The sequence below is a fragment of the Apteryx rowi genome, unplaced genomic scaffold (genome assembly GCF_003343035.1).
Source record: "Apteryx rowi isolate R43461 unplaced genomic scaffold, aptRow1 scaffold_2, whole genome shotgun sequence".
NCBI lineage: Eukaryota > Metazoa > Chordata > Aves > Apterygiformes > Apterygidae > Apteryx > Apteryx rowi.
Window position 1 is genome coordinate 6,970,562 of NW_020448307.1, and position 21,502 is coordinate 6,992,063.

Sequence of the window (21,502 nt, forward strand, 5' to 3'; positions counted from 1 at the left end):
CCCCGCTGCTGCATTTAGCAAGGAGATTGTGGGAATGAGCACGGGGGAAGAGCTTTCCCGTCTCGGTCAGTACACTTTCATTTCCCCCCGTTTCCCTTCGCCAAAGGTCCGCAAGCTTTGAGGAACCGCGGGTCAGCTTTCGCAGTCACAGGACTCCTCGAGGTCAGTTCAGATCGAGRCACTCGGGGTCGCGGTTTCCAGTTTTGCCCAGCAATCACAAGCGCTGCAAGCTCGCTAGCGAAAGAAGAAAGAAGAAATAGTTTTCATTCCTGCGTGGTCACCTGATGCCAGGCCCTGGGACTTTACGGGAAACACCAAATGCTGGGAGACACGTGAAAAAAATCACAAGGGTTGGCAACACAGGAACTGAAGCAAATAAAACAGAGAGGAGGGGACCCACACAGACAAGTGACATTTGAGCAGGCCATCGTCTGTCCTGCATTGCCATTAGGACTGGAGCTTCTCCTGAAAGGGGGATGCACCAGACAGTGGCCATCTAAGGTGGCTCTCGGTTCCCTCACCACCAGAGCAGTGCGGATAACGCAGGAAATATTTCCACCCATCTYGCTTGCTCATCTGAACGATTTGGCCTGGGCTTTTGCTCCCCGTGCCTGCAGCCGCCCTGCTTGCGGGCCCGTCTCCAGATGAGATACGCACCCGGCGAATTTGCCCGCTGCCTCCCCCCCACCAGCCGGCGACGAGCCAGACCYGTCAGCTCTCCAGGGCAGCCACCGGTGTCTGCTGCAAAGCCAATGACACATGAGGGAGAGGCGAGGGGACGGGATGTGATCCCTGTCACGGTGCCCGAGGTGGCGGGGGCACAAGGACGCTCAGTCCTGCTGCTCCCCGGGCCCCAGGGCAGGAACAGTTTCCAGCGTGCCGAACCTGCTCCGGCTGCCGTTGTCCCCTTTGGGCTGCACGCTGCGGCGGGGACCCCATGGGAATGTGGCTGGCACAACACCGCGGGAAACGGCGATGGTGTGCCGTGACCGAACGGTCTCCTCTCCGCAGTGACCTCCTGCAGGCGAAGCCTCGCTCCCCACGTTTACGGCGTTTTGTGCTTCTGGCAGGGCTGATCTGATCCCACGACCACGGGGCCCGCTGGGAGAGGTGGCCGCTGGCAGCCAGGCCGCGGCACGCAGGAGGTCGCCTCGCTGTGTGTCGTCTTCGCGCCACGCTCCGGCAGCCCCCRAGAAACAGCTGGCTTTGAACTGGTGGATTTTGGATGGGAGCTGAATCATCTGTTTAAAATGCATCCTTTTAAATGGGAAATGGCTTCCTCACTGTGTCCAGGCTCTGAGCTCCTGACTTTGTTGCTGTTTCTTCAGGAGACGTTATAGCTGGTACACAYGTCCACCCACCCACCCACGTCTGTGCACACACAGCCCGGCAGGCAAGAAACCCAGCCCCGAACATACAGCTGGGATGAGCCAGGGCGCTGCTACCTGCCCTACTGCAGCCCCCGTGACATGGTCCATTACTTACACGGCTCTGCACGGAGGTAAAAGCATCGATAATTGCTTTTCGGCAGAGATCTGCAATGTGCTGCGAAAGGTTATGTTCCCTGAGCAGCGCGATCTGTCACAGCTGGGAGATGTCCCCATGAATCAGCATCGGTGGGAAGTTCAGGGAGTTTGGCCCTTGCGGCATGAAAGCTGCCCACAGAGCCCAGCACGTGATCCCCCTGCGGGAGTCTGCTCCCAGGCACACTGTGCACGGGATGAGCAGCAGAAGCCACATCCAGCTGCGGAGCTGGGCTGGAGCCGGGTGGGAAAATCCTGCTCCAGGCCGTCTGCAGGGTGCTGCTGGCTCTGGGCATCCCCTCYGCCGCGGGGCAGGACTCTGATGCCTTGACTTGTTTTTCCTCAGGACGCTTTTTGGGAGAGAGAGATGCAGAAGATGATGGGAACAACCGGGCGGATGATCTGCTCGAGCCACATACCCGGCTTTGAAGGCTTTGGCAGCAACTGATGCTCTCCGGAATAACCCCCCTTGCCGCCGACAGGACTGATTGCACCCATAAAATTGCTCGTCTCTGTCTTTGCAGGTCTGAGCTGCAAACATGGGCTTTGGAGCCAAAGGAGGAGTGGTACCATTTTACCATCCATTGCACCAATCCATCAATCCCAAAAGAAAGTTCCTGGAGGAACAGGGATGAACAGGAGGAAATGTCCTCTTCCTGGACATTTAATGTTCTGCGACACCAGCTACGAGGTCGAAAGCAAACAGTGAGYGGCAGTCACTTCCCAGTGGACACGTCTCCTGTCTGAGAATTGAAAACACACTCGAGAGCGTCCCCCGGTCTCAAATCCTTGTTTAAGTGCTCCTGGCATCTCTGTCCTTTCAGCACTCGCTTCAGTTGGCAACGCAATGTTTTTCTTTCTTTTTTTAGAATATCCCTCTCAGGAGGCTCCAAGCTCTAGGCTGGGACCTGAGAACAGTGTGTTTGGAGAGCCTGATTATGCACTGGGGAGATGAAGGATAACATGGACCGAGAAGAGTCTGGCTGAAAGCTCATGGACTGGGGCCAAAGCCCTTTGCGATTTTCTGCTCCAGGCACTAAAAGTATATTCCCGGAGCTGCCGTGAAACTCTGCAGAGACCTGTGGGGAAGAGGCACCGTTTTGCCTTACAGGACAAGGAAGATGAAGGGGGTAACGTGGTGGGCCTGCCTGCAGCAGAGCTTCATAAGTCTCCCAGCTATATGCAAGTGGAAGGAGAAGCAAACTCCTGAGCCGGAGCACCGTCCCCTTGGGTTGGCTCTCCAAACACAGGCAGAAAATTTCCACAGGGGTTGAGAAGTTTGGCATTTTAATTTCTCTGTTTCGCTTTGTTCTGAGTAAAAATAAACACTGCAGATGTTGATTGCTCTGGATCCCTCTCTCCCCTGCAGCTCTGATGATCTGGCAGTGCCTGGCCGTGGGCTTGCCCGGGACAGGAGGAGGCAGAGGGGGCTGAGCAGGGCTGGAGCACACCAGGTTGTGTGGCAGGGAGACCTGGCCCCTGAGTCCCTTCAGGAGTCCTTATTTCCATGTTTCAGACAGTAAGCTGAGTTAAATCTGGTCTTCTCCATGTGCCACCCTGCCCCGAACTTGCCCAGGGCTCATGCAGCCCTTGCACTGGCTTTCTGGGGAGGCTGGCGTTTGCCCCATGAAAGACCACCTTGGAGGACAGGGGCACCCGCACCGTGGAGAGGGAAAAGAGGGAGGGAGAAGTGGAAAGGTGTAACAGCAAACAGAAAGGAAGAAGTAAAAGAAGAAGGGTTGAAGTGAATCAAGGCAGCAGCTGCATTGCTCTTATGAATATTCTGCATCCCTCCCTGACCTCAGCCACGGAGACGTGATTTAAAGGGCTTGGTTAGAAAAGCAAGCAGGAAACAAATTAATGATTGGAAATATATCTTTGGATAAATAGCTTGGAGGAGGAGGGTGACCAAGKGTTGGGCCATCATTTGCTGATATATTCTTCCCAGGCCCAAATGACACTGCTGTTTGGCCAAGCCAGAGCCTCGAGCTCTGAACACCTCCAACTGGCCACAAGTACGCACATGAACTGACAACCCTGATCAAGATGAGAGGCAGATGGAGATGGTGAGAGGTGTTGAGGAAGCTCAGACCACTCCAACATGCCATGAAAGGACCCAGGTGAAGTAAGGCCAATGGTCTAAAAGTCTGTGTCATTTTGATCCTGTGTCTAGGAGCTCATGGAGAAGAGCTGGAGACCAGCATGAAGAAATCCACATCCTACTACATGGAGGGAGTTCGCACCATGGGWCTGAGTCTCTTCTAAGCCTTTGGGCCCTGAGGTATCGCCGAGCAATGCTGCATGGTCCTGGGGCCGCTGGGATGGACGGAGGTGTCACCAGACCTATCACTGTGAGGGCATGTGCAGGGGCAGTGGGGACTGTGGAAGAGTTTAATGCTCAGCCCATTGGTGATGGCAGATGGGAGACAGGTACTGGAGCAGGCASAGGAGGATGAACTCTGCTTGATCATTTTTTTTTCAGGGACATTCAAATAGCTCAGGTCCTAGGGGCTAGATTCATATGGCTGCTGAACTTCTTAGCSCAGTCTCCCTCTGCAGGAGTGCTAGTGTAAACCATCACGAGCCAGCCTGCCAGGCCTTCTGACACGTTAAGATGTGAGATTCCCCATGCAGCCCCTCCGGACAGCCAGGAATCCATGTTTGCATTCCAGCCAGTGTCCTTGAGCTTCCCACCCCAGGCGCCAAAAACAGGAGATTTCTGCAAATATTAACATTTGTGGCTGCTGCTTGTTTGCCTGTTTATTCTAAGCTTTGCATTAAACCCCTCTGATACTCTACATACAGCACAGATCTTGCCAAAACAGCTTTGTCCTCTTGGTTTTTCCCCCGATGGGCCATGCTTCATCTCCCCAGCCAACCTGGCCCCAGGATGAGGGATGACCTGTAATGTTCACCTGCTGCCCTTGGGTGCTGCCATGCATTCACAAACATGCTGAGCTATCTCCGCAGAGCCTGAAGCATGTCAATACTGTTTGGAAGTTTCTGAGCATGGTTCTGTACAGCAGGGATGCAGGAAAGGTCTTCATGGGATCACCCTCCTAAAATTGGCTAGACAAGCCTGGCCGCTCAAGGTGCTCCTCAGCCTGCTGTGAGTTATCAGTCATATTGCACAGTCAGAATATAGTAGCCATGATATCCAGCCCTGCGGTCATGTCAGATCCCCAGATTGTTTTCTGTTGACTGGTCCTAGGCTGTTTGCTGTATTCATTACTTACATTAAGGATGGCTGCACAGCCCTGTTCTCTACAGCACTCCCAGATGTCACTTATGAAAAACTTCAGCACATCTAGTGGAGATGGAGTGAATTCATTTACCATGATGCAGTCTTTGAAAGCCAAGGGAGGTTTCTGCAGAAGAGGAAGACACTGCAAGAAGTCTCAATGCTGTGTTCTCCACTGGGCAAAGCACAGGCTGTCAAGCATAAATGTTCAYCCCTGCTATTTTCCTTGGGCTTTGCCATCCCAGAAGGATGCAGGCGTGCTCCAGAATCTCACTTATTTTGGGGAAACTTAGAGTCAGGTCCACCTCTAGATCAGCACCTGCAGCTCAGGCAACCTGCACTCTAGAAGTCCCATTCTGTGACCCAAGTCATTATTTAAAAACAGCCCTKTGCACTTCGCTCTGTCTTTTTCCCTTCAATTTTATCACTGGCACAACAGCAAAAGCCTGAGCAATACCAGCATTTCACRTACTCAGGTGGTTGCCAGAAACAAAGTAAAAGACATTTACAGTTGCCAGAGAGCAAGATAACTCTCTCCTCCCAGGAAAATAATTGAAGTAACTATATATTGTAAGAAAATCTGGAAGATCCTTATAAAGCTTCCCTTCTGGAACTGTCACCATAACAACGAACATTTGTAAAGGGTGCGATGAGAGGGAGAAGGGGAAAGACGTGCCATCAGTAAGCACTGCCTGCCRTTCCCAGCCTGACGGCGGGGGGCAATGCTAAGGACAAGGAGCAGGCCAGGCCATCAGGAGGTGTGATGCACGCGTATAAAGGATGCAAACAAGGAAGAGCGTAGGAGGAGGAGCCCCTTGGCCCCTGATGAGGGGAAAGACGGGTGGTTGGACCACGGTGGTCCTGGGAATACTGCATCTGCCACGGGTCTTCTGGGCCACTGCTGGTTTGTGTGTGCCTGGTGGTGCACCTGGGGTGACTGCCTCTGAGTGCAAAGGACTGTGCCCCCCTTGCTGCGGTGCTCGCTCGTGACRGCAAGGCTGCAGAGATGGCTTGGCTGGCCGGCTCTCTGCAGGTTGAACACAGCCATCCTAAATAACCCCTGCACCAGCAGGCCCTGCAGGGAGGCAGCCAGGCTTGAGCTAAGCCCAGAGGCAGGTGGTGGCTTTCATGAGGCTGCATCTTCTCCCTCCCGATTTTGACAGCATGGTAAACACCAAGAGTGATGATCTTACCACGGAAAATAAATCAATCTTTTTTAGTTCTGCCCTTTGCTCCCCATGCAAAGTTCACTGAATGATTCATTTGTATTAGGAGCCTGGCAGGTTCCTTCCCCCTCCTTTTCCAGGGGAATAAGCCCAGGCACTGACTTGCCCAAGACAGGGGCATAATAACCAGTCGTGGAGACATGGCACCAAGGCTCCCCAACACCTTTCTCCCACAGCCGTGAGCTGGGCTGACTGTGCTGCTCTACTTTGTTCCCCAGACGCTGCCGAGGATGCTCGTGCCTGTGCAAAGTGACCATACACACCGCTTTGGTCTTCAAACAAGGGGTCATGGAAGGCTGTGTATCTTCCACCCAAAGTGAATGTCACCCTGAAGGAACATGGTGTTTCCCAGGGGAACTGGAGTACTGCACATTGCAGCATTTGGAAGCACGGAGCACTCACGGTGGTAATGCTGTGCAAAGCTTTATTTCCCCTGGCACCTTAAACACCCTATAGCACTGTACTGATGCCTGGGGAGAAATATGTCTCTTCTTCCTCCAGCATGAAATGGCTTTCGCAGTGGATTTGCAGGCTCCAGACTCAGCTCCCTCGTGTCTGGTGTGAGCTCTTCAGGGGAGGCAGAGAGGAAACACTGCTCATCGAATAATAAATTGCAGGCACGTGCTCCCCTGAGCAGTTGTTTGGAAAGTGTCCCACACTCCTTGTGCCAAATTCACTGGCTAGGGAAGCTCAGTAGTATTAGCATGTTCTAGTTAATTAGGGTTTGTGAGCTGTCCTTTTCATCGCCTGGAAGAGTTGAAAGAAGGACAAACCTGCTTTAGAAAGCTTTGTGCTTTCCAGCACAGTCTCTGCTTAGCTTGTGCGTGCTCCACTCGCCACCTTGGGGATGCTGCTCTTTCTTCTGGGGGACTTGGTCTCATACCTGTCTCCTGGTCAGACAGCTGTTTCTGAGTCACATTTCTAGGGGACGTGGAGCCAAGCAGATTCCCAGCCAAACCACTGGTTTGATGTCAGGAGCGAATCTGACCCCCCGTCCTGGTGTGAGAACGGGCCATCAGTGATGGCACGCACTGAAGCTGGTGCTCGTCCATACAGCAGAGATGCAGCGCTGAGCGCAGTACAGATAAGCAAATCCTGTCCTACCGCTCATGTGGATCCCCTCAGGACTGGGAAGGATGAGTGGGAGGTAGTGAAGCAGCAAACGCTAACCAGCTTGTTCTTCTGTGGTGCTGAGCACCAGACCTCAGCCCCTGGTGATATGGTCAGTCTGGTGCCTTTCAGCAGCACTAAACCCACTGAAAACAAGAGGTGCCCTGAATTTTTCCCAGGCAGCAATTGCACTTGCCTTCAGTCTTGCATGGCTCGACACTTAGGCAGAGTTTATGCTGGCGCTCTCATYGCCCATCCGGCTCTGCCTGCTCCTGTTGTCACAACGCAGCAGTTACCGCTGGGTTCGCCATCTCGGCAGCCATAGACTAGCTGCCAATTTGTAACTTCACTGTGCGACTACGAAGCAGGAGTATCCGGCATGGGAAGGCAAGACCCTGATTGCAGTAACTGCAGCTTTAATCACTTGCTAAATGACATGGGCAATTTAGAAAGAAATCCCACAGGGGCAAAAGCATCATCGCTCAGCTATTCCAGCGGGGTGCCTCTCCTGTGCCTCCAAACACCCAGTCCCCTGCAGTGCGTGTAACTCCCTGCTCCCGGGAGAAGCAGCTTCCCGAGGGAAGCACTCTTATCCTCTTTCACTACCAGGGAACTGAGACACATCAAATGATTTGACTGAAGTCAGACAGGGAGTCTGTGGCAGACCAAGTAAGAGAGTCCCACCCAAAAACTTGGCCAGATTTCCACTTTTGGAGCAGTGCTATCTGGACAACTCCTGGTGTGCAATGTATCATATTTTGCAGTCCCAGTTCTGGCGAGCTTATCTGACTGCAATTATCCTCTTCTGCAGAAGCTGTTTTCTGACTGGCTCAATACACAAACAAGCAGCAACAACCCTCTAATAAATTAGAAAAGCTTTGAGCACAGTGACTTGCAGAAATGACAAGTGAATGCGGGGACCGGTGCTGCACTCAGAGGCTGGTGCCTTTCTGGAGTAACCCTGCGGATCTGCCTGGAGTTGTTCTGCTCCAGCCTGAGGATGATCAAGCGTATTTTGCATGTCAGAGGGTGATCCAGGGGCGGGAAGGGGAGCGGGAGCATAGACCTCTTGGGCATTAATCAGCCTAATCAAATGAACCAGGCGGATTTGCCCTGGGTGGAGACCTGTCCCTATCTGCTCYGAGCTCTGCCAGGAGCCGAGAATGCAGAGTGGCAACGTGGGCTCTCTGGCAGGATACAAACCCCGTTAATCTCTTTCCATATGGGCTCCTCTTTCCCRCCTCGCTGACTCTTGTCCTGAAGACACCCTCATCAGCCCAGTCTTTTGTCTTCACTGCGAGAGAGCAGAGCYGTAACTGTCCCAGGCCAGCCCACGTAGCTCGTCTCTCCAGCTGCTTTTCCAGCGCCTGTCGTTGCGGTAGCAGGTCACTCATATATTTCAGCAAAACCTTATCCCTGGTGCTACCTCTGCTCCTTCACTAATTTCAGAAATCTTCATGTAGGGACAAAAAGCAGTTATGAAATGAGAACCTGCTTTTAAATTCAGAGAGGGCGCAGACAGCTTTCTATCCTCCCTCCCGCCTCTGAGAGGCTTTGTGGCTAATTTAGTTCCCAAATGCATCACAGACTCCTAAATTCACTGCATCTGTGAACTCTGGGGCTCAAATGGAAAACTGGCTTTTGTGTTACCACAACATGCTGATGCATCTGAGTCTGTTCAGCAAAACACTGGCTTGACACCACAGGAAGGAGCACTGGAAATATTTTGGTTRCATGCAGGTGGAATTAAACAGATGTTTGAAAAAATGAAAAGCTGCTTTTTTAAGTACGTCAGTGTTGCTGCTCCAGATGAAGCAGGGTGAATTGGAGCATCTGGAAGCCTTGGTAACAGATTTCTTAGAGATTTCTCCCAGGGAGTGATCGGATAATGTACCTTTCTTTCAYGACAGAAGTTGAGATACAGAATATGGCTTAGTGCTGCAAGGTGTTCAGACCAAGAACCTGCTTCCTCTCAGAGGAAGAGCAGATTATGGGCCGATCAAAAGCCAGCCATCTCCTCTGCCCCATTTCTCAGCTTTTTGATATCCTTTTTGCTCCCTGGAGCATAAAATTCATTGTCGAATTCTAAGAAGAGCAGGTGAACAGACTCACTTTTGCCTAATCAAAGCCCAGCCACTGGGAGAGGTTTTTGGGCTGCAAAGATCATTTGAATGATTCCATCGTGTTTGAAAGGACACAAGGCTCCTGGGACATATGTGCAGGCATCTGTGTGTCCCCAGCTCACATGTGCAAATATGCCAGGGAAGGAGGTTACAAAGGGTGCACGTAGGGGTCCTGGCACCTCTGCTCAGGGCTGCTGAGCCTTGCATTGCCCCGGAGGATACCAGGGGCTCCCATCCTCCTATTTCAGTGCTTAGTTGCCGGTTGAGGCCAGGAAGAGCCTAGGCTCCCTTTGGGATCCGTTAGCTGCTCGGGGAGGTCTTTTTGCACCTCGTTTTCCAGCCTGTGCCATGACTGCTCCTCTCGCCCGGCTGCGGGGGCAAGGGGCTGYGGCACAGCAGGCCCCGGGTGTTCGTTAGCGGATGAGAAGCCGGGGGTCCGGGCGGTGTTGGAGCTGTGCTGCGAGCGCACGCAGCCGGCAGTAATGATGTCCCAGCTCGGGGAGGTTAGGCGGACTGGCAGGCAGCCCGTGTCTGCGGGGCCGTGAGACAAGCTCGGCTCCTGGGGAAAGGGGCTGGGGAACGTGGAGGCAGCGGGGCTGGACCTTGGCACTGTAGCTGCCGATTTGAGCGAAACCCCAGCGCACCGAGAGCTTGGTCTCGCCTCTCCGACCAGAACTTGCCCCGTGGGAAGGTGAGTGTTGCTCCTGCGCCGTCATGCTGCCTGATGGCCCCTCCACCACACCGCGGGGCATGAGGCTTTTRGGAGCCGTTTGGCTTCCCAGGGAAGGCAGGATGGTAACCAGGCAGCTAGATCCCAGGCCATGCCGAGAGCAGCCTTGTCCCRGTGTGTGGTGGTGGGCTGCCACCCACAGCGGTTGGATTGCTCCGTGACGTGGGAGGATTGCTTGCCGGGGGACGATTCGTGGCTGTGGGTATCAGGGCGGTGAGGTCCCCCTGGATTGCCGACAGCTCCCCCTGCCCACGCTCTGCCCCCTGTCCTGCCGAGCAGACAGGGCTCTTGTTATYTGGCTTATCTGGGCTCTGGCAGAAGTGGCGACTTGATGTTTGCAAGCATCCTAGTTTTTGGTGCTAACCCCTCCACTGGACCCCGGAGACCGTGGGAGAGGACAGTCTTGGGGACTTGCCCTGACTAATCCATGATTTAAGAGTTAGCATTTGCTGTCATCCAGCAAACACCATGTGCCAAAAATGACTGGAATTCACCCCATGGTCCTGATGGAGGTTCACAGCTCCAGGCTGGCGAGAGTTTCTTTTGTGTCCATCACTGCCTTTTCCCTGGGCATCTTATTCCAGCCTGGAGAAGTGCGGGGAGCTGTAGCAAAGGACTCCAGGGAATGGGCAAGAAAGATCTCATGCCAGAGGAGAAAGCAGGAAAAATATGTCTTGCTCTTGAGCAGAAATCAGCCATTCACTGCTGAGGACCCTAGAGAGAAGGAGTATCCAGCCACCAGGAACATGGGGAATAGCATGCACCGCTCACTTCCCATCAGCCGCTCCTTGACTCTCCCTGCGGGCCGCTGGGAGACAGCAATGGCCTCGGCATAGCTCTGGGCTTCTGAGCAGGTTTGYCCCTCCTGCTGCTCCCACCCGGCAGCTGGGAGTTCACGGGTGCTGCACAGCTCTTAGCTTTTCAGTGCAGCTAAAGCAAAAGCCTCAGGGAAAACAAAGGGGGAGAAGACACAAAACTCCCAGGCATGGATGGTTCAGGAAGAGCACACAGCTAGCACAGCTGCTGGATTTTCTCGTCTGTCATTACTGGTCTGGCAACACCTTTCCTTCCTGAAGGGGAGAACCCTCATCCCAAGTCTTGGGTTCAAGTGCCACTTTCAGGGTGACTTATTTCAGGAAAGTTTTTACTCTCCTTTTTCTGCTGAGTCATTTGAGCTTTTTCTTTTTTCCTGGGTATCAAGAGTTTTGTGGCWCAGAAAGTCAGATGAAAGTCCTCCTGGTTTCCGTTCTCACAAAGAAAAGGAAACCAAAGCCCAGCATGGGGGTGAATAGTAAAACTCCACTGATAAACTTCTAGCTGTAGTTAYTCAAAGCTGAGGAGAGGTCTCCTCCTCCCCAGCCTCTGGGAGCATCTCCTGGCTCTGGCCAGCTGGAAGCTCACAGACACATTGTGCGTGATGGAGCTCCTACAGTGGAAACACCCTGCTTGCTTCTCTTTGAAACCTTTGGCTTCATAGGAAGCTGTGTTTCTCCTGCTTCCCTGTGCTGGTCATAGGGTGTTTTCCTGGTTTCCTGCTAGCTTGGCTTTCCAGCGACACAAGGGTGCTGCTCCTGTGCCTTTCTCTCTTGCTCCATTTGTGTGCGCAGTGCTGAGCACTCCAGAATAGCAACTCACTCCACTTCCTAGGTCCATGCTGAATCCAGCTTTTGGAGCAGACTCAGCCATTGCCAAGTGGCTAGGAGCTTCTTGCCATTACTTTTTTTTGCATCGCCAAAGTACCTAAAGGCCTGCACCCAAGAGGTAGCCTGCTCTGGTGCCAGGCGCTGTGCAAGCACAGAGATGGGGGAGAGGTGGATGGGGGGCAGTTGGTGAAGGCTCTGCTGCCTTACAGGACCTGCTGAGCTCCTGCTTTACTAGGAAGACCCACCCTTGGACATGACTGAGCCAGGCCCCAAAAAAGTGTATGGCCTGAGCTGATGGGAGAGCTGCTCAGTGAGGGCAGATGGACACTTGCCCAGGTCAGTGGCAAAGACAAGGAGCCTGCAGACCTCTAGCTCCCACCACATCTCCCTAGAGAGGGAGAGGGATGTGGAAAAGCTTCTCTCTCCTTGATGCAAGAAGCCCCTCAGTGGCTGAACACTGTATAAACAGCAGCAGCAGGCTCCCTCCCCCTTTCCATTTCTGTTTGTTAAACACACGCTCCCTGCCTTTCTCTCATTCAGGAGCTCACAGAGCATCCAGCTTTGTGAGACAGGGGCTGTTAGTCACCCTGCAAGAGGGTGCTCTCCAGGGGCACGGGTAGGGTGCCAAAGCTACCCCCAGAGACGAAGCACCCTCCAGCAGCCCAGCTCCCCACTTGACTTCCTCCTTTTTCCAAGGACAGTTGTGGAAAAGTGCTTCTCACCCACTTGCTACAGGTTGACTCCCTGAAAGTGGAGAGGACAAAGTGCACCGTCCTGGCCAGCAATGAGACGATAACTTCAGGTGAGCAACTTGGTTCCTGAACGAGGAGGACACCCTGGCCTTTGCAGGTGGGTCGGGGAGGGCTCATCTGAGTGGCAGGGTTGAGATGGGGGCAGGTCTTGGCCATGCTACGTAGTTCAAAACAGCATCCTTAGGAGACTGAATCCAGGGACTGACAGCCCTGAGAGCTGGAATAGTGAGACGGCGAGCAAGAAGTACTGTCAGGAGAGTTTTGGTCCCAAGCTGAAGCAGGGAGTTCGGGAAGCAGGATGCTGAGGGAGAGTGGTCAGGAGAGCAGGTTGCTCCAGGGGTCTGCAGAAACCAGGCATGTAAAGCCACAGAGCAGGGTGCTGCAGGTGTGGGGCTGAGGTGCATGGCTGCCCAAGAAATTTGCATTTCTCCTGTTCTCTGCCTCCTCGTGGCTTGGATACAAACCTCCTGGCAGCTCCTCTGTGCTGTTACTAGGACTGCACACCCTCCTGGTACCGAGCTGTTGCTGCCAGAGATCAGTGCCCCCAAATCGAAAGATGCAAAGGGAGATACAGGACTGCAGGAGGACAAATACAAAGATGCAAAGAGAGATGGGGCATTGCAGGAGGAAAACCACTGCTTGCTGTCTTTCCTGACTTGTTGCATGTTAATGCTTAGAACAGTTGCTGCTTGCTGACCTGGAATAGTCTCTTAAAGTCCCATTATAGCTCACATTTCACTTATAAACTTAGCCTATAGTCCCTACCAAAGCAGGATGCTGGGTTTGCTCCCTTGTCATTCTGTTAGTGGGGCTGTTCTCTCTCTCCCCTCCTTTGCCTCATCTACCCCTGACTCCCTAAATTTCAGGAGGCAGCAGACTCCCCAGGTTACCCGGGATGCTTCCACCAGGCTGTCTCTTTCCTTCTGCAGCCCCTGACAAGTAGCATGGCTCCATCGCAGTATCACCCGCTAAGCCCTGACTCCCAGCCAGCACTGCTCTGCTCCCATGGTGCGTCCCGCAGGGCAGAGCGCCCTGCACTCTTCCCCTCCTGCTTTCTGTGGGAGGAATTCCCAGGAGAAAGCGGGTATTCCTGCCAAATGGATCTCTTCTTGTCACCTCTTTTTTCATCCTGTCCTGAACCGACCAACTCAGTTGTCCCCTTCACCTTGTCCCCTTCAGATGCTTTCATAGCTCTAGCGTAGGCAGGGACACACAAATGAAGAACCCCAGCGTATCCCCCCTCTCCTTGTACTGGTCTCCCACTGCCTTCAGCCCCTCTGCTTATCTGCTCGAGGGCTGCCTCCGCTCCCTTGACTGAGCCCAGAGTGGGGCAGTTCTWCCTTGCGGTCCCCTAGGAGCAGCTCTGGGTCCCTGGAGCTTTGTAAATGCAAGGATAGCCATGCGTGCCTAATGCTATTGAGTTTCTGCACCAGTGGACGTGCTACAGGCTCACTCACATAGGTGGTAATGCCCTTGCGGGCACCCCGGGGTGCTCCAGGCTGTGTCTGGAGGGTTGGTCCTCATGTTGGCCTCCAGTMTCTCTGTCGCATGGAGGGGTTGCTGCAGCATGGATGTATTTCATGTCTCCCTGGATAAATAATTTACAAAGGTGCAGCAGAAGATGGGCAGATGAAAGGGATTTTCCTTCTGCCATATATACACACCTYTGTGGCAGACCCATGGTGGGCAATCACTCTTTCACTGGAGATGCAAGGACCTGGCACAATTTCTAACTGCTCTTTGGCTTCAGAAAATCACTCCAGAGCTGCTATTCACTCTGAATCGCACAGAGAGGGCAAAAATCTCTCCGCTCCATCAGTCACATTTTGTGTTTTCATGCAGCTCCCGAAATCTACGTTCAGCTATACAGTTTGGATTTATCCTGAGAGATGCTGAGTCCTCTCTGGTGGTTAGCACAGGAGATGGCGTTAGCAAACTTGGGCTGTTCCCAGCCCTCACAAGGATTTCTTGTGTGGCCTCTGGCAAGCTGATTAACCTCCGTATCTCAGYTGGCCGTGTTCTCCTCCCCTAAGTGCTGTACTGGGGGTACAGGGCTGAACACAGCTGCTTCTCAGGTGCTGCAGGGGAACAGCACCATCAGAGTGCACAAAGTATTTCTTTACCACTGTGGTAGAAAGTGCCTGGCCCCAAGGTGAGGACTAAATTCTGGTGACTAGGGATGGTTTCACACCTCTGTGCCATGGACACTCGACTGCTGGCAGATATGGGGTTGGGGACAAGATGAGTCACTGTGCCAGACTGGGCTGTTTGGTTGTATCTTCCTCCATCCCTGTCTTCCACCACTGTACTCAAGCAGGGCAGAGGCATCCTGGTACACCAGTGCTGTGTGCTCTCTGGAGGGGTCTCAGCTTTCCAGTCCTACACTCTGCGCCACAAACGTGGGGTTGGACCTAGTAGGGCAGACACTTTCCTCCACCCTTCTCAGCCAGGGCGTGTGGGTGGTGATATGTCTCCTCCACACACTGCAGCTCTCATCAGGTAGCTGAATTCAATCCTCCTCTATTTTTTTGGACAGCGATGAGAGAGTATCATRGAGTTGAGCCGTCATGGAGAAAGGACACAGCATGGAATAAATTAGTGAGCCAAGCCATGAAAACATCCATCAGTCTAAGCCCTCATGCCCCTGCTGTAGAAAGAGATYGTGGCTGTTGTTAGCCAGATTCGGAGCAGAGAAGAGGCTGGCCTGGGTCTCTGCACTCCCTCTTCCAACCTAAGGATAACTGCAACAGGATTCCTGGTCCCTAACTGCTCCCTCAGTAGTCTTCATCTTCATCCCCCTCTTTTCTGTGCCCCCTGTCCCCACACTCTGCGTGCCTGCTTGCTGGAGCTACCCTAATCTCACTGCTTGGGAGAGAAAGAGGAATTTTAACTAACAAGCTCTGTTTTCTTCAGCCCTCTGCCTAGCCCTCCAGCCCTGCTTTCCAAACCATGCCAGGCTCTGCAGTCGGCTCTTCTGGACCTGGACGTGGCCTGCCAGGTCTCAGCCAGGCTGGCCACATGCCTGGGGCTGCCGCGAGGCGATGCGGGGAGCCTGACTCTTTCCAGGAAGCAGAGGTGCCTGYGAGCCCCAGGGCACCCGGGCCAGGGGCGCCGCCAGGGAACGCCGCGGGATGGGTTTGAGAGCGAGGGGAAGCACCTCCCGGCGCTGGCAGCCCTCTGGCCTGGCCCACCTCCCTCCAGGCCAGCCCCCGCTGCGGTGCCGGGACCCGGAGGCGACGCTGAGTTTTGAAATGGCAGATTTGGCATTCAGGCCTCTGCTGTGTGTGCGGATGGGGCTCCTGCTGCCCCTGACTCCGCGAGCAGGCACTTTCCTCCCTGCTCTCATCTGGGCCCGAGGYGCCCGGCTGTGCGGCGTGGCCCTGCCTGGTTTTACTGCCCTCGTGCCTCACCCCGGAGCTCCGTCGTGGTGGACGCTGTTTTGACAGTGAAGGGCAGCGGGTTTGCAGCTCCCCTGTGCTTCCCAACGCCTCCTCACCCCTTCCCAAAGGCTGAAGCCCGCTGGCCTAGGGCAGGGGGTCTCTCTGCCCCATTAGGAGCTGCCCCTCATTCTCAGCCCTGCCTCGGGTTGGACCTCAGCTGGAGGGAGAGCGAGGGCCAGTCCTGGCACTGGGCAGGGTCCAGGCATTGCCTTGCCCGGCGGAGGTAGCCCTCTGCGTCCCTCCGTGGCAGCCAGCATAGAGAAAAGGGCCGAGGGCAGTACTTCTGCCTCTTCCTGGTCTGCTCTACTGTTTTTCTCTCCCAAAAGCAGTTGTTTCCCAGCTCTGAGGATTTTTCCATCTAGCCTGGCAGGCCTGCTGGGCAYGGGAGCGGGGGCCCGGCATCAGCGTTCACGTACGCCAGCACTTCCATTACTCGCTGGAACAGACCTCGGTCCACTCTCGCAGCATCCCCTGCGACCTCCAGGCAGGCCCTAGAGTGGAAGCAATAATTATTACCATTTTGCCTCTTAATTAAAAAGCCTTAATTGATTTTTAATAGGTCCCCCTTGGAAAAAAACAAAGCCAACCAAATCAAATAATAACTCCATTAAGGCCATTTTGTTAGGAAGCAAAACAGCTTCAATAACCATGATGTTCCTGGCTCCTCTCAGATGGTGGGTAGCTGCCAGTCTCCAGTGAAAGGAAATAGCTTGAGATTCAAACATGGGAACTGTCACCCAGTTGGTGGGTGAAACAAGGAAAAAGGGAAGGGAGTGTGAACTGGCCTCACGCCAGGGTACGGGTACTGAAGATAAATGGGACAGGCAAGCCAAAGAAAAGGGGATAAGAAGTGATAGTGAAAAAGTAATGCTAGACAAGCTGGAAGGTATAAAAATCCAGCCTGACCWGTGACAGGGCTGACACTGCAAATGAGCCCAGCACTCGCTCTGTTTTCTTCATCAGGCCCTTGGCCCACCGCCCTGCTTTTCTGGCAGTAAAGTTTGCTTTCGGGCCAGCTGCAACACGTGTCGTCTGTGGGGAAACCCGTGGAGCTGGGCTGCCGTGCACGGGCCGGTCGCTCTGTCAAAGCAGCAGTGCCTGCGCCGCCGTCCCRGCTCCGGGCCACTCGCCGCCCCGATGCCCCGGCCTCGGCGACTTGCGTGATGGCTGCACGCCGCGGCTCCCGCAGCTCCTCTCTCCTGCCTGCGGGAGCAGGGCAGCCTCCCCACTGCTTTCGCTGGGTTTAGCCACTCGCAGCCTCTGGCAGACAGATGGACGGAAAAGATTCGGTTGAGCAGAACCGTGGACTTGCTGCCTGGCTGTGTTGGAGGGGCAGGAATTACAAGGGATGCAGTACATCTCAAACGGCTGCCCTTCCCCGGCTCTCCCGGCCCTGGCAGGCCAAATATGCACCCTAGCTCTGCCTTTTTGCTCCAGCTWCACCTTAGAAGTTGTAACCGCCTTTTGCTTTGGTGCTACCTTGCCAGGGCTGGAGGCAGCTGCAAAGTGGAGGTCTAAGACCCCCCTTCAGCAGCCCCTTATCCCAGCAAATCCACACACTTTTCCATCCTGCTGAATAAAGCTACCTTCTTACCCTCTTAGCCATAGCTATATGGTCCCCATTGCCACAGCCCAGCAACTTCAGTTATGGGAATCATTGGCATGAATTGACCAACGGGTGCCAGGGTTAGACGAACCAAGAGCCATGGGGAGAGCAGGGGACAGCGAGCTTAGGGGCAGGGCCTCCGACAGGGATGAGGTTTGCAGCTGGCCGGRCAGATTCCTGGAGCGGCTCCCACAGGGGGATTACAATCCTTGTTCTGAGGACTAATAAAAGAGCAAGCAGCAATTTATTATTCATTACAATCTAATTGCAGCCTCCTTTCCCATCTTGCCACCATTATTTTCTTCTGTTTGTTTGAAGTACTAGCTTAAATGAAAGTGCTCTCACAGAGCCAGGTAAAGCATCCTCCCTTCCCCCACACAGCCTGTCCTCCAACRTTTTGCTTGCAAGGCATGGACCTGCAGGAAGCCCACCAGCATCTGGCTAGCAGTGCTTCCGTCTCACTCGGTACAAAACTAGAGCAGTTCATTTCCCAAGGAGGATGATAAGGTGCCAGGAGGCTGCCCCTAATTCCCAGCTTTGTTTAAGCCCTGTGTTTCCCCCTCTCAGTGGCAGGGCATTATCCCCTTCTCTCTCCATGCCAGAAGAGCGATGCTCTGCAAACTGTCCCGCTTAGGCAGWGTGATGACTCTTTTGCTCAAGTGCGCAGTGGGGACTGGGGCCCCACGCGTGGTGCTGGGAAGGGGGAGGAGGTGAGGAGCTGTGTCCACCCCTCCCTACATACCCCAGCGGCAATTCTGAGACATGGCAGAGAAGAAGCTAGTAACAGAGCTGGCTTTTCTCCCCCTGTGTTTGGACTGAATCAAAACCCTGCTGTGACAACACTCTGCTGTTACGATGGCACCAAGCGCCAGCCACAGGTTCCAGACTCAATCAGCTGTGGCTCATCAATCAGGCTCCCTGCTCCCACAGCCGCATTCACGCAGATATTTGTGCACCAGGTAGGTGGAGGCTCACTGACCCTGCAGCTTTTGCTCTTGGGCCTGTTCATGCCTGGATGCTCCGATACAGCTCTGCAGGAGGCTTGTTCACAGCTCCAGCTGTCTGCTCTCCTGCAYGGCTCTGCCACACATGCTTTCCCCTGCTGGAGCGCACTGCTGTGCAATGCTGGTGAATGCCTGCATTGACTTGGGTGGCAGCATCGTTAGCAGGAGCAATGCAGTGGGGGGAGACTGGTGCAGCGACTGGATGACTGATATTGTCACCTGGAGAGGTGAGAAATGAGAAATAGAAAGGCGCTCCAAAACAACCTGAAAATAACAGGGTGCATGATCTGGAGAGAAGGTGTTATGGGAAAGTAAAGAGGAGCACACTGAACTTGAGAATGTCTGTCTGATATTCCTCTTTCCTGTTCCTTAAGGAATCAAGACTCAGGGCATTCTTGTAGACAAGTAAGTCTCATCAAAGATGACTGACACCATCATTGATTTCTTCTGTCAGCCCCAAAAGATTCCAAGATTTTGACTTGTTTGAAGCAGCTTCCCCATTTCGCAAAGCCAGCCTAAAGGAGCAGGAGAGGCAGTGTGCAAAGGGGCTCCATGAGCTGAAGATCTTTTCAGACACTACCAGTCTGGCCCTGGTTGGTTTGGGCTTTTTCCCTGTTCAGTTCAAATAAACAGAATCTGAGCAACTCATGTGAAAAGCTGCATGAGCCCTGGCATCAGAGAGCTGACAGGCCATTCAGTGTGAGGAAGGCTATGGGGTAAGGGAGAAGGAAGGAGGATGTTGCTGCTGCTGCTGTCTAGACTGAAATGCCATTTGAGTCTCAGCTCTTGCAGATGCTCTGCTGTCTGCTGTGCTCTCACTTCTGTTCTGTCTGTATTCCAGACCTCCTCCTCCTGACTGAAGTCACGCTAGGTATGGGACCACTGGAGGGATCCAACAGCACCCTCGTTATGGAGAAGACAGCAGTAGATGAGAAGCTGCCACAGGGCTGGCATGCCAAGGACTTTGTCACGCCTGGCCACTATCTCTCTGGCTCCCGCAGTGTTATGATGGACAGCACCAAGATCCTGGGAGTCCAGGTTGTTCTCATTGCTGCCTATTCCCTCATCATTCTGCTGGGGTTCATCGGCAATTCTTTGGTCATCTACATCATAGTGAAGTACAAGACTATGAGAACCGTCACCAACTTCTTCATAGCTAATCTGGCCCTGGCAGATCTGATGGTGGACACTCTCTGCCTGCCTTTCACCTTAGTGTACACACTGCTGGATGAGTGGAAATTCGGAGCTGTTCTTTGTCATCTGGTCCCTTATGCTCAAGCTCTGAGTGTCCATGTGTCCATACTCACCCTAACTGTGATTGCCTTGGATAGGTATCGATGTATTGTTTTCCACCTGGACAGTAGGATTTCCAAAAGGCTCAGCTTCACAATCATAGCCATTATGTGGCTAGCGGCAGCTGTCCTAGCAGGTCCTCTGGCCATCTTCAGAGAGTACCGGTATGAGGAAATCCCATCCATCAACCTCAAAATGGCTGTCTGCTCAGAAAAATGGCCTTCTGGTAATAACAGAGATGCCACTATTTACAGTCTGTCCATGCTCCTCCTGCAGTATGTTCTTCCTCTTGCAATTATTTGTTACGCCTATACCAGGATCTGGTTCAAGCTGAAAAATCATGTCAGTCCCACCTCTAGGAATGAAAGCCAGTGCCGGAGAAGGAAGACAACCAAAATGCTAGTAATGGTAGTTGTGGTATTTGCAGTCTGTTGGCTCCCCTTCCACATATTCCAGCTTGCCATTGATCTTGATCTTGTTCTTATCTTCCATGAATACAAACTCCTGTACACTGTCTTCCATGTGGTGGCCATGTGCTCTACATTTGTCAACCCCCTGCTCTATGGATGGATGAACAAGAACTACCGAAATGGCTTCCTTATGTTCTTCCGTTGCCAGAACAAGCCAGAAAGCATCCACACTGAAGGCTCGATCAGAGGGAGGTCATACATCTTCAGGGCCAACACCCTAAATGGGAGCATCAAACACTCTGCTGGCAATGGACAGCTGCCAACGGAGGTTTAGAGATGGGACATCCACTTCCCGGCCTGAGGCTGACTGAACCCAGGGACATTCTTGGGTAGATGCCTTTTTAGGGGAAACATTGTGTTGCCAAAACATTATAGCTACTGCAGCCACATGGAAACACCCACCYGTATTTCTCAAAACAATAAATCTGGTGTATGTCTGTCTGACCAAAAAAATGAATTCTTTCTTTCTCTGAATTCAGGTTATGCATGGAGAAGCATGAAAAATCACATACAGAGGCTTCCATTTAGCCAGTGAAATATTCCCTTTTTGCCATTTCCATTTGGAAAAGGGGATTGTTCAAGCCTTTACCCTCTGACATGTGACACATGAACAGAGAACCTTTTGAGGCTGGGGCATGTTCAGTACATTACATATCCTTTTACGTGCTGTGTATGCTTGTTCRTTTGTATGTCTCCTACCCAAAAGCCTTATTGATCCATCTTTAGCTAATTACTCCAAGGAGAGAAACCTACATTCTCCTGGAAACACTTGGGCTGGTTAGCGCTGTCGCCTGCGGGCAGTTCGAGGGGAGCAGGCTGTTGCGAGCTGAAGCTGTGCAGTCTTTGATCRCTTGCATGGCGTTTGCATGAATCTGCATTTACAACCCATGGGAGGAGCTCCTGTGCCCAGAAAGCCCAGGAGGTGGCAGTGACACTGCTTACCACAGTTCCTTTACAAATGCCAAAGCAAGGCTTTGGGGACACCTCTCGGGGTGACAATTCACAACACAAGCTGTCTTTTCACTAGCCATGGAGCTAATAAGCCAGTGCTCTGTATTTAGCAAGGAACAGAGCAGGCAGAAAAACCGATAGGAAAGGAAAGAGCTGGGACAACCGGTCAGGAGGACTTGTCCAGCAGGGTGAAACTGAACCAGGGGGACTGGCAAAGGTGATTTCCTCCAGATGCAGAGAAGTGGCTCCTGCCATGCAACACTCACCAGGTGCCAGAATGACAAGAGAAATGAGACTTGTAGTGGCCCATTCTCCAAAGTACTGAGAGGGATGTAAAGCTTTACTCCATCTGTGGTTGGAAGTTGCATGGGTCTGTATGTTGGTGCTTCA

At 53.2% G+C, this 21,502-nt stretch overlaps 1 protein-coding gene and 1 long non-coding RNA gene across 5 annotated transcripts; both read left to right on the plus strand.

Moving 5' to 3' along the window:
• Positions 1 to 6: 6 nt before the first annotated feature.
• Positions 7 to 2,864, plus strand: LOC112964896. Of its 3 annotated transcripts, none has more exons than XR_003253119.1 (2): positions 7 to 1,767; positions 1,870 to 2,864. It is a non-coding gene; the product is annotated as an uncharacterized LOC112964896 (long non-coding RNA). The 3 variants fall into 3 exon arrangements; XR_003253120.1 differs by having other exon boundaries at positions 7 to 1,501; XR_003253121.1 differs by having other exon boundaries at positions 7 to 1,501; positions 2,048 to 2,864.
• Positions 2,865 to 3,700: 836 nt separating this feature from the next.
• Positions 3,701 to 20,519, plus strand: LOC112964770 (neuropeptide Y receptor type 2-like). Of its 2 annotated transcripts, none has more exons than XM_026063294.1 (3): positions 3,701 to 3,804; positions 12,332 to 12,398; positions 19,240 to 20,519. In XM_026063294.1, exon 3 carries the CDS (start codon positions 19,272 to 19,274, stop codon positions 20,433 to 20,435), a length of 1,164 nt encoding a protein of 387 aa, XP_025919079.1. In that variant the 5' UTR covers positions 3,701 to 3,804; positions 12,332 to 12,398; positions 19,240 to 19,271; the 3' UTR covers positions 20,436 to 20,519. The 2 variants fall into 2 exon arrangements, with proteins under 2 accessions (XP_025919079.1, XP_025919078.1); XM_026063293.1 differs by lacking the exon at positions 3,701 to 3,804 and adding an exon at positions 9,908 to 9,914.
• Positions 20,520 to 21,502: the final 983 nt, after the last annotated feature.

Bases quoted from the DNA above. Each gene is read 5' to 3' on its own strand.
- LOC112964770 (XM_026063294.1), top strand. From the start codon at position 19,272: ATGGGACCACTGGAGGGATCCAACAGCACCCTCGTTATGGAGAAGACA.